The 17,500-nt window shown below is 37.6% G+C and overlaps 1 protein-coding gene across 3 annotated transcripts in view; it reads right to left on the bottom strand.

Moving 5' to 3' along the window:
* Window positions 1–23: 23 nt before the first annotated feature.
* The window catches only part of LOC115224023 (putative ferric-chelate reductase 1), a 46,117-nt gene continuing 28,640 nt past the window's right edge, over window positions 24–17,500 (bottom strand). For 2 of the 3 annotated variants that reach the window (XM_029794816.2, XM_029794815.2), the window contains 10 exons: window positions 16,985–17,135; window positions 14,742–14,852; window positions 9,338–9,447; window positions 8,809–8,898; window positions 7,871–7,939; window positions 7,562–7,661; window positions 4,879–5,028; window positions 3,631–3,702; window positions 1,870–1,937; window positions 24–506 (listed from right to left, as the gene is read on the bottom strand). In XM_029794816.2, the coding sequence (XP_029650676.1) occupies window positions 411–506; window positions 1,870–1,937; window positions 3,631–3,702; window positions 4,879–5,028; window positions 7,562–7,661; window positions 7,871–7,939; window positions 8,809–8,898; window positions 9,338–9,447; window positions 14,742–14,852; window positions 16,985–17,135 (1,017 nt within the window). In that variant the 3' untranslated portion in view covers window positions 24–410. The remainder of the gene's footprint in view (window positions 507–1,869; window positions 1,938–3,630; window positions 3,703–4,878; window positions 5,029–7,561; window positions 7,662–7,870; window positions 7,940–8,808; window positions 8,899–9,337; window positions 9,448–14,741; window positions 14,853–16,984; window positions 17,136–17,500) is intronic. The other variant, XM_029794818.2, reaches the window with a different exon arrangement.

Consider the following 17,500-nt stretch of genomic DNA (forward strand, 5'->3'; position numbering starts at 1 on the left):
CATACTTTTTTTAATAACTTCAATTATTTGTAGATTACTATTTTTATTATTATTATTATATTATTATCATTATTATTATTATCATTAGTAAGTGTAGTGGTTAGCAGAGTTGCAGGACAAAATGTTTCTGTGATATTTAGTTCCATTTTTCTTTGGTCCAATGTTCTGAGCTGGAATTTCACCAGATGAGATTCTGATCTCTATTCATTTACGGTTAATAAAGATAAGTCACCATACCAGTGATAGTGTGAGGGTTGGCTGAATTAACTAATTCCTTTCCTACCCTTTCTCTTTGGCTTGGTATCACAGAAAGAAATGTTCATATTTATTTGAGCTGATTTGAAGAGCTTTGCCTGATCAGAGAATGGCAGGGGTGGGGCTGATACACGTATCTGGATCTTTGGAATGTATCAAGGTTTCATAAACAAAGTAGCAATGAGTGAAATGGTGAATGCTAGACATATTACTGTGTGGACCAACAACATTATGGTCTTCACCTTTTCCTCCTGAAACATTGGAAAAAGACAAAGAAATTAGAAAATAAATCAAAGAGGAGGAGGAGGAGATTATCAATTAATGTAAATCATTTCATACAGAATTTCGTTTTAAAGAGTTGTTGTTGTTCAGCCTCATTTTTCAATCCACTTTTCCCTGCTGCCTAAATCCAATCCAGCAGCAGCTTGTCAACTTGTTTTCTTAATTGCTAACCATCATTCTCTCTCCTCCATTACTCCCTCCCGTATGAATGTTGACATGTCCCAACCCCCTCACTTCCAGTACTCCTTCTTCTATCACCCTGCCTCCCTCACTCTCTCTTCTTTTCCATTCCGTCTCCCTACAAATTGTGGCTGTCTTTCATTTAGCTCTGTTCCCCCTCTCACTCCTACCATTCTCTGCCTCATCCTCAATCAATATGGTGACAATTGATGCATACACAGGCACAAACACAAACATACACCATGGCTGTCAACCCATTGATGACCACCTCTGGCAAAGCAAGCTTGCACAGAATTTTGAAGAGGAATAAGGCTTGCACAGCACCTCACAGAATCTCACCACCCTGCTGGCATGATCCAGAGAGAAGCCTGGGCTAGGTATCTAGTGTTAATATGGGTTGCAGGATCAGGAGTGCCATGATCTTACGCTCAAACCAAAGATTCCCAAGATGTCCATTGCCATTTTCCCTGACCTTTTCCAGAAGACCTGCTTTAACATACACATCCCCATCTCAAATGTGGAAAGAAACTCGGGGTGAGCATAACAGCAGGTGGTCCTTAAAGAAGAAACCCCCTTTAAGCAAGTGTTTCGGCCCTTAACTCCTGACGCTCTAGCGGGGTCAGGCTACGTCTGAGTCATGACTCCCAGATGTCCACCTGCTGTCCATTTTAGTATGCCTTGGGTGGGGTTGGTTTCTAGCACTGCTGTGGCCCTGAGAAGGGATTCGAACCCGTATCGTCGGCTCCAGAGGCCTACATGACTACACCAATTAATCTTCATCAAGTTGGCTTTTGTTCCTCCTTGACCAGATCCAATTTGAGGCCTTTTCCGCCGCTTAATTAATCAACAAACATCGTTAGGGGCCACCAAGCTCCCAGAAACAGCTGTTCAATTTGTAATGCTATTTTTCAACCCCTTTTGAAGTTCCAATAATCCTGAATAATGACATACATACATAAATAAATATATTCATGTGTGCATACATACAAGATATATACAACTCAGTGGTCAGTTGCATGTTGTGTATGATGCTGGCAGCATACACAGCATGGATGCTGCGTATGGTGCCAGAGGCAGCAACTACTGGAAATAGCACACACAGACACACAGAGGAGTTTGTCCAATTGTCAAAACTCCATTTTTCTCACTGACCTTATTAACTTCCGGTTCAGGTGGCTTATTCTGTCCAGGTGTGTTCATTTCATATGCAGACACTTTATCTGTAATGATAATCATAATAATTTCTATTATAGGCACAAAGATTGACCTTTTGTAGGGAGGGGGCTGAGTTGATTACATCAACCCCAATGTTCAACTAAAGTTATCAACTTTGAAAAAATAAAAATAAAATGAAAGGCAAAGTTGGCCACCAGAGCAAAAGACTGGGGGGGGGGGCAAGTTGATGACGCTGCCGACCCCACTGGTCATAACAACAACAACAATAATAATAATACTTTCTACTGGCGGCAGAAGACCTGAAATTTGTGGGAAAGAGTAAGTCAATCACATCAACCTCAGTACATGACTGGTACTTTATTAACCCTGAAAGGATGAGAGGCAAAGCCAACCTCGGAGGAATTTGAACTCAGAATGTTGTGACAGGCGAAATGCTGCCAGCCCTCTGCCTTATAATAATAATCTTTTTTACTAAAGGCACAAGGCCTGAAATTGTGGGGGCAGAGGGGACCAGTTGATCCCATTTACCCCAGTGTTTCACTGGTACCTATTTCATCAGCCACAAAAGGTAAAGTCGACCTTGGTAGAATCTGAACTCAGAATGTAGCAACAGGCGAAATACCTATTTCTTTACTACCCACAAGGGGCTAAATACAGAAGGGACAGCAAAGGGATTAAGTCAATTATATTGACCCCAGTGCGTAACTGGTACTTAATTTATCGACCCCAAAAGGATGAAAGGCAAAGTTGACCTCAGCAGAATTTGAACTCACAACGTAACGGCAAGCGAAATACCGTTATGCATTTCATCCAGCATGCTAACGATTCTGCCAGCTCACTGCTTTAATAATAATAATCATGGTTTCAAATTTTAGCACAAGGCCAGCAATTTCAGAGGAGGGGCTAAGTCAATTACATCAACCCCAGTATCTGATGGGTGCTTTATTTTATCGACCCTGTTTACATTCTATTTTGTCTGACATGCTAATGATTGTTACAATCTGTCAATCTTAACAATTTATCGCTTACCTCTTGTGTTCCCTGTATAGAAAAATGCCAGGCAGAACCTGATACATTTGCCAATCACTCTTTCTTCACTGCCTGTCATCCATCCCCCTTTTTCTGAAGCCCTTGCTATATTCACAGTCATCACTTACTCTTCCTAGAGCTTGGCTCTTCCACAAGCAGCTATCACTCTGCCATACCAGCCAGTTCTGTTTCTACCATCATACCAATTTCCCTACTTCAAGCACCAGCTTCTCTACCAGTCACTGACTCTGACGAAACAAACACACAGCATAGACAAGAGGAAACTCTCTAGTCTTTTGAGGTACGAAAGGCAACCTTCACTGTTGGTGTCCGGATAATCTGCATCTGAGATTGGTGAACCAGGGGAGACATTGGAAGGCGAAGAGAAGCATATGTCGTCTTGTTGAGAACATAATGACCTCTCAAGTGCTGCTGCTTGCAGTATCATTCGCCCAGTTCACTCGTGGTTGGTGATAAGAGCAATAAGCCAAAGAAGCGATATCAAGAAGAAAGCAGGTGAGTGAGACGTTAGCATGGAAGAGAAGCATAAAATGAAGGTGATGATGATGATGATGACTATGATAAGTAGAGGGGAAAAAGTTTCAAAAGAAGGGTTAGTTGGTTATGTCAACCCCAGTACATGACTGGTACTTTATATTGAGGTCAAGAAGATTTGAACTCATAATGTAAAGGAAGGTAACTTAATACCATAACCAAATGTGCCTCTTAGCCTATTCCAAAACATCGGTTTAATACTGTGATCTTCTGCCTCCTCCTCATCTATAAACATAGGGAAAAGAAAATCAATAAGAAGTTCGTGGATTTGGTTAAACTGCTAAAGTGTCAGGAAACCCTTCAGGTATTTAAGTCCCTTCAGGGTTTGAGTTCAAATCCCAGCAAAGGTCACCTTGGAGATGTCAATAAAATATAGTATCAGTTATATGTGAGGGAGTGTGATGTAATCAAGTGCATACCTCAATCCGAAAGTGTGTGTGGAATTATTAATTAACCAGAGGAGAAATGAGAAAACTTGATTATTAATTATATATATAATCGTTTTGACATCCACTTGTCCATACTTGCCTGGGTTAAAGGTACATTTTCTGCAGTCAGGTGCCCGTCCTACCTGTTTCCAATGAAGGTAATATTTCCCTCATGGCCAGACATGGTGGTACAGAAGACTGGAAATAAATTACTTTGATTGTATAATTGTGACAATCGCTTCCAACTACCCTGCAATGCCAAGATAAGGAGACACACACACACACACGGTGAAAGTGTTTCGGTTTCCATTACCAAATCCACTGACATGGCTTTGGTCAGCCTGAGGCAATGAAAGAAGAGACTTGTCCAAGGTGCCAGACTCTGGGACTGAACCTGTTGCTATATATATATAAAATTGAAATCAAAATGAAGGTGAAAAATTGGATATTAATTTGATAACATCAATTTTAATACCAGTGGTCTAGCATATAAAAAAATTGAGATTCAGTAAATAGTATTTCATACATAAATATAAGGGGGAATTTTTTTAACCACTATGTGGAAACCCTTATGCTAGGAGAAGATCCGCTATGGTTTTAACCACTAAAAATTGTTCTCCAGAAAAAATTTTCTGGTTAAAAAAATTCCCTCATATATTTATGTATATATATATATATATATATATATACACATACATACACATACATATAAATGTGTATGTTGATGTATATTGATAAAGATTGTGAACATCAATCATAAAACTGAAACTATTGTTTTGTAATTAAGTTCGCTTGTGATATTTGTTCTGATTCGAGATCCAGACACTTCCTTGTCACTCTCCCCATCAGATATACAGTAAATCAAAGAATGGCCTGTCATAAATGTGCAACAATGACTTTCAAATACTTTCTGAAAATATATTTATGAGAAGATGTTTCCTAATTTTAGAAGCAAAGGAATCAGTGTTGTTACCTTGGTTACAATATTCCATTATTTCCATTCCACAACCAGCAACGAATTTGTAGACCAAAAACAAACTCATTTCAATGACAAAAGCGTCGTACATTCTCTCTACATTCTCCATCTTGCTGTGCATCAAAACTCCAATAAATATTGTGACATCTAAAAGATCAAAGACAAGGCCATAGCAATAACAAAATGTTACCAAAATGTGTTGCATCAAAACAATTTGAGTTGAAGAAACAAAAATAGAAAAATTCTATCCTGCAATCAACAGACACATTTGTCCGATCCCAGACAAACTCAGACATGTTTGTCTCCGTTGTGAATTCATAGCAAAATCCAAATATGGACCCAAATTACATTCACACACCCATTGCAAAATAGATGCAGCTTCTTTTATCTGGAATCGTCTTTTTTTATTAATCTTTTCCTTGAAACACTCAACAGCAGCAATCATCATCATCATCATTATTATTATTTGAGATACAAAGCCAGCATTTTTGTGTTGAGGGCTTAGTCAAGACCATCAACCCTATTACTTAGCTAGGATTTTATTTCATCAACCCTGGAACAATGAAAGGCAAACTTAATCTTGCTGGAATTTGGACTCATTTCCAGAAGAAATACCACAATAAAGATTCTGTTAATCCACCATTCTATAATAATAATAATAATCCTTATTACTTGAGACACAAGGCCTGATATTCTAGAAGGATGACAGGCAAAGTCAATCTTGGCAGAATTTGAACTCAGAACACTAAGCATTTTGTCCGGTTTACCTTGGATAGGAATTTCTCATTTAGAAAAATCAATTACATTGAACCCCCCCCCACAGTAATTCAATTGAAAGGTGTTGTACTAAAGAGACTCAGGTGATATTTGTTGACAGACTCAGCTGAGAGTTAGTAGAGCAACATTGTTGAAGACCTACTTGAAAAATATGCAATGGTGATTGATAGGAAAAACATCCAGCTGAAAAACCATTCCTCACAAACAGGTATTCATCCAACCCATGCTAGGAAGGAAAAACCAATGTTAAACCTATGAATGAACTAAGTTAATCCAATCTGGTACATTTTCTCACTAAATTTCTCCTTGCATCTCTCTCTCTCTTTCTCTCAGAAATTATACCATAGCAACATAGTTATATATGCAACAGCAGTATGTTGTTTCAATATGGTTATGTTTGTAATATCAATACAAAACAGTTGACACTAAAAGCAGTGTTCCATTTGATTTCTCTCATCTTACTCCGTATTCCAGGTGAAGCCAGGCCACCTTTTTCGAGAAGTGAGTCACATGAGACATAACTCATTGTCAGGCCAGCCATACTTCTAAAAATAATTCAAGGTAACATCCACTCCAGTCCACTCAGCTGGCAAAAATGAGTAATGCTGTGATGGACTGGTGTACTGTCAAGCTGGGGAACACAGAAACCGGGAAACCAGGCCCATGAGCCTGGCTAGGCTTTAGAAGGGCGCATTTATTATTTATTTTATTGTTAGGTGTGCCATGGGCTGCAGATTGCCTGAGCCAGCTTTAGGTAATAAAAAAACCAAACCATGGCTATCACACACCTGGCGAATATCACCTGGGCACATGTACTATGCTTTTACTGGTTGTAAAACGCATCTGCTCATTCTGCCCCAAGACACCTGTGCTGGTGACACATAAAAAGCACCGTCCAAACGTGGCAGATGCCAGCGCTACCTGACTGGCGTCCGTGTCGGTGATACATAAAACCACCAACCGATTCATGGCCGTTTGCCAGCCTCCTCTGGCCCCTGTGCCAGTGGCACATAAAAAACACCCACTACACTCATGGAGTGGTTGGCGTTAGGAAGGGCATCCAGCTGCAGAAACTCTGCCAGATCAGACTGGAGCCTGGTGCAGCCCCTTGGCTTCCCAGACCCCGATCCAACCCATGCTAGCATGGAAAACGGACGTTAAATGATGATGATGAACAACAGACCAGTTCCACAGACTCTTTACTCTCCCAACTTGGTACCATGTGGCTTCTGGCTCCACTCCCAACTTGGCACCATGTGGATTCTGGCTCCTCTCCCAACTTGGCACCATGTGGCTTCTGGCTCCTCTCCCAACTTGGCACCATGTGGCTTCTGGCTCCTCTCCCAACTTGGCACCATGTGGCTTCTGGCTCCTCTCCCAACTTGGCACCATGTGGCTTCTGGCCCCTCTCCCAACTTGGTACCATGTGGCTTCTGGCTCCTCTCCCAACTTGGCACCATGTGGCTTCTGGCTCCTCTCCCAACTTGGCACCATGTGGCTTCTGGCTCCTCTCCCAACTTGGCACTATGTGGCTTCTGGCTCCTCTCCAAACTGAAAATTATGTTGAAAAGGAAAAGATTCGAGTAGAGGAAAGTGATGGAGGAGCTCCATATCATTCCAGAGAAGGTGTTCTTCCAGAGGTGTTACAAGCTGTGGCAGAACCACTGGGAAAAGTGCATGAAATCGCAACAGGAGTGTTTTGAAGGGGATTAAAGAAAATCTGTGAAATGTATAAACTAGCCTTTTCTATGCCCAAAGGTTGGCTACTTTTTAAATGCACCTCACACACACACACACACACACATATAATGCATCAATATCTATTCTCTACAACAATTGATATTACTCTATTTAAAATCATGTTCTCAATTCAATAAAATCAAAGAAAGCCAGCAATATTTACCAGCAAGAATCATCAAAATGGTGCCGATCATGCTGTGGACCCAGTTAAAATAAATCCGCTTCGGATGATCTTTTCCCGGCCTAAAATAGCCTAAGATGGGCTGAAATAGAAATTGGTAAAGAAGAGGATAGAGTGAGTAGCATTATGGTGTGGGTCATGGGTGGAAGGGAAGTAGGAGTTACAAGTGGGAGAGAGGTGAGGAAAAGTCAAGAATGGTGGGAGAAGGAGGTGAAAGGGTTGGGTAAAAGATGTAAAAAGAGATGGGTTGGGGGGGTGATTAAATGAGTTACAAGGATACAATGTACTCACATTGATAATGACGAAAATGGTAACAATGATTCCAATTATGGGATGAGCTTTTGCTGATGAGCCCTGAAGCTGCAGAGAAAGGAAGACATATTAAAACTGGGACCAATATAATGTAGGGAGCAGAAAATACTAACTTAATCTAGAGCAATGTCTGTGAAGTTGAATTGTTATCTTGGCACCCTCATCATTTCACATTCAGTTCCACTGAAGGGAATTTTGGCCAAATATCTTATACTGGGAGCTTTTCTATCAGAACAATGCATTGCGGTTGAAAATGGCATGTGGAAACTATACAGAAGCCTGTCATGTGTGTGTGAATATACTGATGATGTTTTGCCAAAAAAGTCTTTGTTTAATGTCTTCTAACTTAGCAGTTCACCAAAGAGAAATCAATAAATGCCAGACTTAAAAATAAGTACTGGGATTGACATGACCAACTAAAACATTTGAAGGTAGTGCTCCAGTCTGGTCACATTCCAGTGACCAAAACAAGTAATTAAAAATATTCTGTAATGAGGAAACAAAAAACAAAACCCATTAACTCTGGTTAAGAAGGACAAGGGAGGTAATTCTAACATCTAAATTTCTTAAAAACTGAACAGAGATATTCATTTAGGATTAATTCTGAGTTTTAGCAAATATGGTCATGTTTCAGTCTTATGAAATCTTTTCAGTGAAGCAATAATTGTCAGATTGTTGAAGGTTGGGTGGGGAGTAAAGTTTAAAGAGAAATTCAACATTGACAGCTGATTAAGATGAGAGGACTCCACAGGGCTTGGATGGTTTGTCATGAGATTGTTTAGCCCTAGGCAAATTTGGATCATTTCCACTGAGTTCCCTTGCTTGTGAATGTGATTCCACTACCTTAACAGACATTAAGTAATTGCAAAGACTACTCAATGAACCAGTGTCTGTAGATATGGCACAAAGATACTTACTTCACTGTATTCGCCTTCATTCTGAATAAAGATTAAGATGAATCCTAGAATGGTCAACAACATAGCTAGAACCATGAAAGTTCTGTGGAGCTGCAAAAGAAGAACACAAATATCTGTGATTGTGTGTGTGAAGGGGTGGGGAGAAAAAGTGAGAGAGAGACGGACAGAAAGAGAAGTATGTGAGATGCACACAAACACTCACTCACACATAGCTGCTAGGGTCCCCTCCACACACACACAACAAAGGTATTTTATGTGATTCTGATTGCAACATTTGAATGGGGTCGAAATAAGTTGAAATCAGAACTTGTAGGTCAATGAGAGTGATGATGACAGTGGTTGTGGCGATAATGATGATGATGATGACAGTGGTTGTGGCGATAATGATGATGATGATGACAGTGGTTATGATGATGATGATGATGATGGTAGGAATGGTTATGCTGGTGGTGATTGTATGAAAGATATGTGAATGATGCAGATAATTATGTAATGATGACAACGATGGCTGATCCGGTTCCTTTCTTACCTGGAACCACAGCATAATCTTGCAGAGTTTCTTGTTAACGGATTTTGAATAACGAGCAGCAAATATTCCAACAGAAGCAAAGAATACCCAAGCCACAATCATGGACACACCTGCAAAGAAAATGCAAACAAGTAGAAGACATTTGGCGCCAAAGTTTAGGCAGAAAACCAGCAATTTTGAAGAGAATCTGTTAATTTATAAAATCAACCACAAAATGTGACTGGTACTTCATTGGCCCTGGAGAGTTGAAAAACAAAGTTGACTTTGATGGGATTTGAACTGAGAATGTAAAGAGTTGGAAGAAATAACAGTATTTTGTCAGACATTCTAATAGAAAGGAATAGAGGTAGGATGGAATAAATATAAAGAAGAGAATAGAGGTTGGATGGAATGAATATAAAGAAGAGAATAGAGGTTGGATGGAATGAATATAAAGAAGAGAATAGAGGTTGGATGGAATAAGTATAAAGAAGAGAATAGAGGTTGGATGGAATAAATATAAAGAAGAGAATAGAGGTTGGATGGAATAAATATAAAGAAGAGAATAGAGGTTGGATGGAATAAGTATAAAGAAGAGAATAGAGGGGATGGAATAAATATAAAGAAGAGAATGAGGTTGGATGGATGAATATAAAGAAGAGAATAGAGGTTGGATGGAATAAATATAAAGAAGAGAATAGAGGTTGGATGGAATAAATATAAAGAAGAGAATAGAGGTTGGATGGAATAAATATAAAGAAGAGAATAGAGGTTGGATGGAATAAGTATAAAGAAGAGAATAGAGGTTGGATGGAATAAGTATAAAGAAGAGAATAGAGGTTGGATGGAATAAATATAAAGAAGAGAATAGAGGTTGGATGGAATAAATATAAAGAAGAGAATAGAGGTTGGATGGAATGAATATAAAGAAGAGAATAGAGGTTGGATGGAATAAGTATAAAGAAGAGAATAGAGGTTGGATGGAATAAATATAAAGAAGAGAATAGAGGTTGGATGGAATAATATAAAGAAGAGAATAGAGGTTGGATGGAATAAATATAAAGAAGAGAATAGAGGTTGGATGGAATAAATATAAAGAAGAGAATAGAGGTTGGATGGAATGAATATAAAGAAGAGAATAGAGGTTGGATGGAATAAATATAAAGAAGAGAATAGAGGTTGGATGGAATAAATATAAAGAAGAGAATAGAGGTTGGATGGAATAAATATAAAGAAGAGAATAGAGGTTGGATGGAATAAATATAAAGAAGAGAATAGAGGTTGGATGGAATGAATATAAAGAAGAGAATAGAGGTTGGATGGAATAAATATATAAAGAAGAGAATAGAGGTTGGATGGAATAAATATAAAGAAGAGAATAGAGGTTGGATGGAATAGTATAGAAGAGAATAGAGGTTGGATGGAATAAGTATAAGAAGAGAATAGAGGTTGGATGGAATAAATATAAGAAGAGAATAGAGGTTGGATGGAATAAATATAAGAAGAGAATAGAGGTTGGATGGAATAAATATAAAGAAGAGATAGAGGTTGGATGGAATAAATATAAAGAAGAGAATAAGGTTGGATGGAATAAATATAAAGAAGAGAATAGAGGTTGGATGGAATAAGTATAAAGAAGAGAATAGAGGTTGGATGGAATAAATATAAAGAAGAGAATAGAGGTTGGATGGAATAAATATAAAGAAGAGAATAGAGGTTGGATGGAATAAGTATAAAGAAGAGAATAGAGGTTGGATGGAATAAGTATAAAGAAGAGAATAGAGGTTGGATGGAATAAATATAAAGAAGAGAATAGAGGTTGGATGGAATGAATATAAAGAAGAGAATAGAGGTTGGATGGAATAAATATAAAGAAGAGAATAGAGGTTGGATGGAATAAATATAAAGAAGAGAATAGAGGTTGGATGGAATAAATATAAAGAAGAGAATAGAGGTTGGATGGAATAAGTATAAAGAAGAGAATAGAGGTTGGATGGAATAAATATAAAGAAGAGAATAGAGGTTGTGGATGAATAAATATAAAGAAGAGAATAGAGGTTGGATGGAATGAATATAAAGAAGAGAATAGAGGTTGGATGGAATAAATATAAAGAAGAGAATAGAGGTTGGATGGAATAAATATAAAGAAGAGAATAGAGGTTGGATGGAATAAATATAAAGAAGAGAATAGAGGTTGGATGGAATAAATATAAAGAAGAGAATAGAGGTTGGATGGAATAAGTATAAAGAAGAGAATAGAGGTTGGATGGAATAATATATAAAGAGGGGGGGGGAAGGTAAGAATAGAGGTTGGATGGAATAAATATAAAGAAGAGAATAGAGGTTGGATGAGGATGAATGAATAAAGAAGAGAATAGAGTTGGATGAATAAGTATAAAGAAGAGAATAGAGGTTGGATGGAATAAATATAAGAAGAGAATAGAGGTTGGATGGAATAAGTATAAAGAAGAGAATAGAGGTTGGATGGAATGAATATAAAGAAGAGAATAGAGGTTGGATGGAATAAATATAAAGAAGAGAATAGAGGTTGGATGGAATAAATATAAAGAAGAGAATAGAGGTTGGATGGAATGAATATAAAGAAGAGAATAGAGGTTGGATGGAATAATATAAAGAAGAGAATAGAGTTGGATGGAAAAATATAAAGAAGAGAATAGAGGTTGGATGGAATAATATAAAGAAGAGAATAGAGGTTGGATGGAATGTATAAAGAAGAGAATAGAGGTTGGATGAATAAGTATAAAGAAGAGAATAGAGGTTGGATGGAATAAATATAAAGAAGAGAATAGAGGTTGGATGGAATAAATAAAAGAGAAATAGAGGTTGGATGGAATAATATATAAAGAATAGATAGGGTTTGATGGAATAATATAAAGAAGAGAATAGAGGTTGGATGGAATAAATATAAAGAAGAGAATAGAGGTTGGATGGAATAAATATAAGAAGAGAATAGAGGTTGGATGGAATGAATATAAGAAGAGAATAGAGTTGGATGGAATAAGTATAAGAAGAGAATAGAGGTTGGATGGAATAAATATAAAGAAGAGAATAGAGGTTGGATGGAATGAATATAAAGAAGAGAATAGAGGTGGATGGAATAATATAAAGAAGAGAATAGAGGTTGGATGAATAAGTTAAAGAAGAGAAATAAGGTTGGATGAATAAATATAAAGAAAGAATAGAGGTTGGATGGAATAAAATAAAGAAGAGAATAGAGGTTGGATGGAATGAATATAAAGAAGAGATAGAGGTTGGATGAATAAGTATAAAGAAGAGAATAGAGGTTGGATGGAATAAAATAAAGAAGAGAATAGAGGTTGGATGGAATAAATATAAGAAGAGAAATAGAGGTTGGATGAATGTATAAGAAGAGAATAGAGGTTGGATGGAATAGTATAAAGAAGAGAATAGAGGTTGGATGGAATGAATATAAAGAAGAGGAAATAGAGTGTTATGGATGGAATAAGTATAAAGAAGAGAATAGAGGTTGGATGGAATAAATATAAAGAAGAGAATAGAGGTTTGATGGAATAAATATAAAGAAGAAGATAGAGGTTGGATGGAATAAATATAAAGAAGAGAATAGAGTTGGATGGAATAAGTATAAAGAAGAGATAGAGGTTGGATGGAATAAGTATAAAGAAGAGAAGAGGTTGGATGGAATAAATATAAAAGAAAAATAGAGGTTGGATGGAATAGTATAATAAGAAGAATAGAGGTTGGATGGAATAATTATAAAAAGAGATAGAGGTTGGATGGAATGAATATAAGAAGAGAATAGAGGTTGGATGGAATAAATATAAAGAAGAGAATAGAGGTTGGATGGAATAAATATAAAGAAGAGAATAGAGGTTGGATGAATAAGTATAAAGAAGAATAGAGGTTGGATGGAAATATCTATAAAGAAGAGAATAGAGGTTGGATGGAATAAATTAAAGAAGAGATAGAGGTTGGATGGAATAATATAAAGAAGAGAATAGAGGTTTTGATGGAATAAATATAAAGAAGAGAATAGAGGTTGGATGGAATGAATATAAAGAAGAGAATAGAGTTGGATGGAATAATATAAAGAAGAGAAAGAGGTTGGATGGAATAAATAAAGAAGAGAATAGAGGTTGGATGGAATAAATATAAAGAAGAGAATAGAGGTTGATGGAATGAATATAAGAAGAGAATAGAGGTTGGATGGAATAATATAGAAGAGAATAGAGGTTGGATGAATAAATATAAGAAGAGAATAGAGGTTGGATGGAATAAATATAAAGAAGAGAATAGAGGTTGGATGGAATAAGTATAAAGAAGAATAGAGGTTGGATGGAATAAATATAAAGAAGAGAATAGAGTTGGATGGAATAATATAAAGAAGAGAATAGAGGTTGGATGGAATAAATATAAAGAAGAGAATAGAGGTTGGATGGAATAGAGTTGAAAATAGATTAAAATGGGATGTGATGAAATGAAAGAAAAAAAGTTGAGTAAAATGAAGGGAAAATAAAGAAGGAAATCAGTGAAAGAAAGAGATGAAAGAATTGACAAGAGAAAAATGAAGATAGAAAGAAAAGAATACAGGGGGAGAAGTGATGGGGGGAAAAATGAAAACAGGATGAAAAAGAATAAAAGAGGAAAATTTGTTGATATTTTCATTTTTGTAAACGTAGAAGTTTTGCTCCAAATTGGAACTAACTTGAGGTTAAAAACAACAAAAACCTCCACCTTTGGAGAAATTTGAACTTTAGCAAAAACTGAAATAAAAAAAAACACATTGATTGAAATTTGTGAAGATGAATCACAGGAGAAATTTTTTTTGAGAAGCAGATCTCATAAGACATGGCTCATCCTGAAAGATGTGGTCCTACGAGAAAAAACTGAAGGTAATATTTTGTTGGGGATTCTATTGAGAATGCCTCCAGTTTGCTCATGACTGCTGTAAAGTGTATCTGGGAAAAGAAGAGACATGATTGTCATGGCTGGAATGTCTTGGGTGTTGTGCTAAACAACTACAGTAAAGAAGTGTACACTGGATCTTTCTGACAGAAATCAAGACAGGATGGTCACAGATGGAACATCTTTCAATACAGAATTATTGAATGTAGGGGCTGCATGGCTGCATTGTTAACAAGCTGGCTTCACAATCACAAAATCTAGGTTTCAATCTCACTTCAGTGACTTTCATCATGGGCCCTTGTTGACCCCATAGTGGAGACCCCTTAAAGGGACAGAACCAGTAATTTAAAGATCCAACTTTGTTACACAGAATCATGTTGATCCATCTGAGATTACATGAAAATGGACACATGTCTCTGGAATACTCAACCACTTACACTGATTTTATAGAACAGTTGAATACCTTCTGTCAACCCTGACAGAGCATTGAACATAACAACATGTAAAGAACTCTCCCTACCGTGCAGATGAGTCAGAATTTCCTCTTCCTCAGAATCCACCGGATTTTGTTTCGAGAAGTCAACCTTTCCGCTGGTTGTAGCTGTAAAGGTGTGTTTTCGTTTCATAAATCCTGAAATACAAGGAACATTAAAGATTAAAGATTAAACTAATCGAAGGAGAAGGGCAACACAAATTGGTACAAAAGATCCACCCTTGCTAGAAATAATAGCTAATTTTCATTCATAACACACATCGCCATATTCCCAAGTTAAACAAATGACAAGGTGTGAAATATAAACAGATTGACTTAAGGGAGCTAAATAAACAACACACACACAAAAAGACAAGACAAGAGGAAGGTTTTAAGTAGGATTTCATCTCCTTTACATAAAAAGGACTTTTTATATCTGAATAGAAATAGAGAAATGGTGCCTGCTTTACTTCTGACAACTTTCACTTTTATCATTCATCATTATCATCATCCTTTAACGTCCGTTTTCCATGTTGGCATGGATTGGACATTATTAATTATATATATATATATAAGTTTGATGTGTGTGTATGCACACACACACACATTAGGCCAGTCAATCAACTTATTGACAGTTGTTCACATAATTTAATTAGTGTAATATAATTAGTAATGCCAACATGTCAGAGCTGTAATGACCACAACATCCTGGTATTTTTTATCAAGGGGTGGTTTATTTACTCTTCTTAAGGAAAGCAGAGCATTCAAGAGTATACGAGAATGTAAATATCAGATGCTGCCTGAATGAGTTGCTTTAGGCATAAGCATGCCTGTGTGATAAGTTTCTTTCCCAACCAGATGGTTCTAGGTTCAATCCCAAAGAATGGTATCTCAGGTAAGTGCCCCAGGGACAATCAAAGCTTTGTGAGTGAATTTGGTAGATGGAAACTGAAAGAAGCCTGTTGTGTGTGTGTTTGCTTGTCTTTTTCTTTTATAAAGAGGAAATGTGAGGAAGAGAAAGATGCAGTTAGAAGAGGAGTTGTAGTTAGATTTCTAAGGGTAGAGTGGGTGAAAAGTGTGTTGTTAGATGTGGGTGGGACACAACTCTTCTGGTACTAAGTTCAGTGGACGGGTCTTCCCTAGAACCTCATATTGCCAGACATCTTCATTTCCTCTCTGAGCCCCAGCATCCTAAGATCAGTCCTCATCATTTCATCCAATGTCTTCCTCAGTCTCATTCTTCCACAGGTACCATACACTTTCAGCAACACACACACACATATGGGCTTCTTTCATTTTCCTTCTACCAAATTCACTCACAAGGCTTTGGTTGGCCTGGGCTATGGTTGAGCACACTTGCCAAAGGGACTGAACTCAAGACCATATGGTTGAGTGAAGCGAACTTTTTACCACTCAGCCATTTAGTCTTTTATTGTGTGAGTTGGTTGTATACACCACCATGTGGATGGTGAAACAATAACTACGCCTACAGAATTCATATATCAAATGGAAATTGTAGTTGTGATCCCTGTGCAGGTGGCACGTAAAAAGCACCAACCGATCATGGCCACTGCCAGCCTCCTCTGGCACCTGTGCCAGTGGTACGTAAAAAGCACCCACTCGACTCACGGAATGGTTGGCGTTAGGAAGGGCATCCAGCTGTAGAAACTCTGCCAGATCAGACTGGAGCCTGGTGCAGCCTCCTGGCTTCCCAGACCCCAGTCAAACCGTCAAACCCATGCTAGCATGATAATGTTAAATAATTAGTTGGTTGAGTATGGGTCAGATGCTAAGGACAGGTTCATATCACTGAGAAGAAAGAGTTAATATGTCAACTTCTTTCTCTCAAGGAATTGTTGAAGCTGTCGCAAATCCCCTTCAAAAGTTGCATGACGCACAAGACCACAAATCACATGTGAACTTGTCTTCCCACTGACACTCCAACCATGAACTCTACAACTCAAAAACAAATGATGTATATGGCTTTTGTATCCATGATATTCGATGTGCTTGCTCCTCTTGAGTAAGCTGAATTTGGGAGGGGAGGGGCGCAGGTAGAAGCATTGCCTGGCTTGTTGGAATTTTTGGGCTAATTGTCAAATACGGTCAGCATCCATGAGGGCCCGTGATGAACTCATTGATCAAAGTTAGCTCCACCACCAACCCTTAACCAGATGAGTACTGCCACTGATACAAGTAAGTAAATACATGAGATGAAGACAGAAAGGAACTTTGAATAGAGATGAAATAGTATGTCAGATTAGAAAAATGGAAAACCAAACCAGAAGTACCGTCTTTTACTGGTCCAGCAGCTGCCAATAAATACCATTGTTTTTGTCCAATATTGAAGATTTTAGAATTGTTCATAACATTATCTCGTGTGAAATTGCAGGTCATTAAGCCATTAACATATTTTCCATTGTTAAGAGTTAAATCAGTCACCTGTAAACGAAATCACCAGTTTCTTGTTAGGAACAAGATTCACTCAAATTACATTTCAAAAAACAGGTTTTCTTTTGGTGGGAGGTGGGAGGGAGTTACAGACAACGATTTATTTATAGTTTTCCAGTGTGTCAATCACTGCTTTCCTCCATTTATGACAACAAGAATGACAAGGGAGTGTCTGTGAAGCTAGAGTGAAACAAATATGAGAAGGGAGTTTTGTTTCAGATCTTCACTTTATCAATATTTTTACCAATGCATATATTATTTGAAGATATACATTAAGAAAGTTGTGTGTGTGTGTATGTGTGTATGTATATATACGTGGAGGCGCAATGGCCCAGTGGTTAGGGTAGTGAACTCGC

Source organism: Octopus sinensis, linkage group LG24 (genome assembly GCF_006345805.1).
Source record: "Octopus sinensis linkage group LG24, ASM634580v1, whole genome shotgun sequence".
NCBI lineage: Eukaryota > Metazoa > Mollusca > Cephalopoda > Octopoda > Octopodidae > Octopus > Octopus sinensis.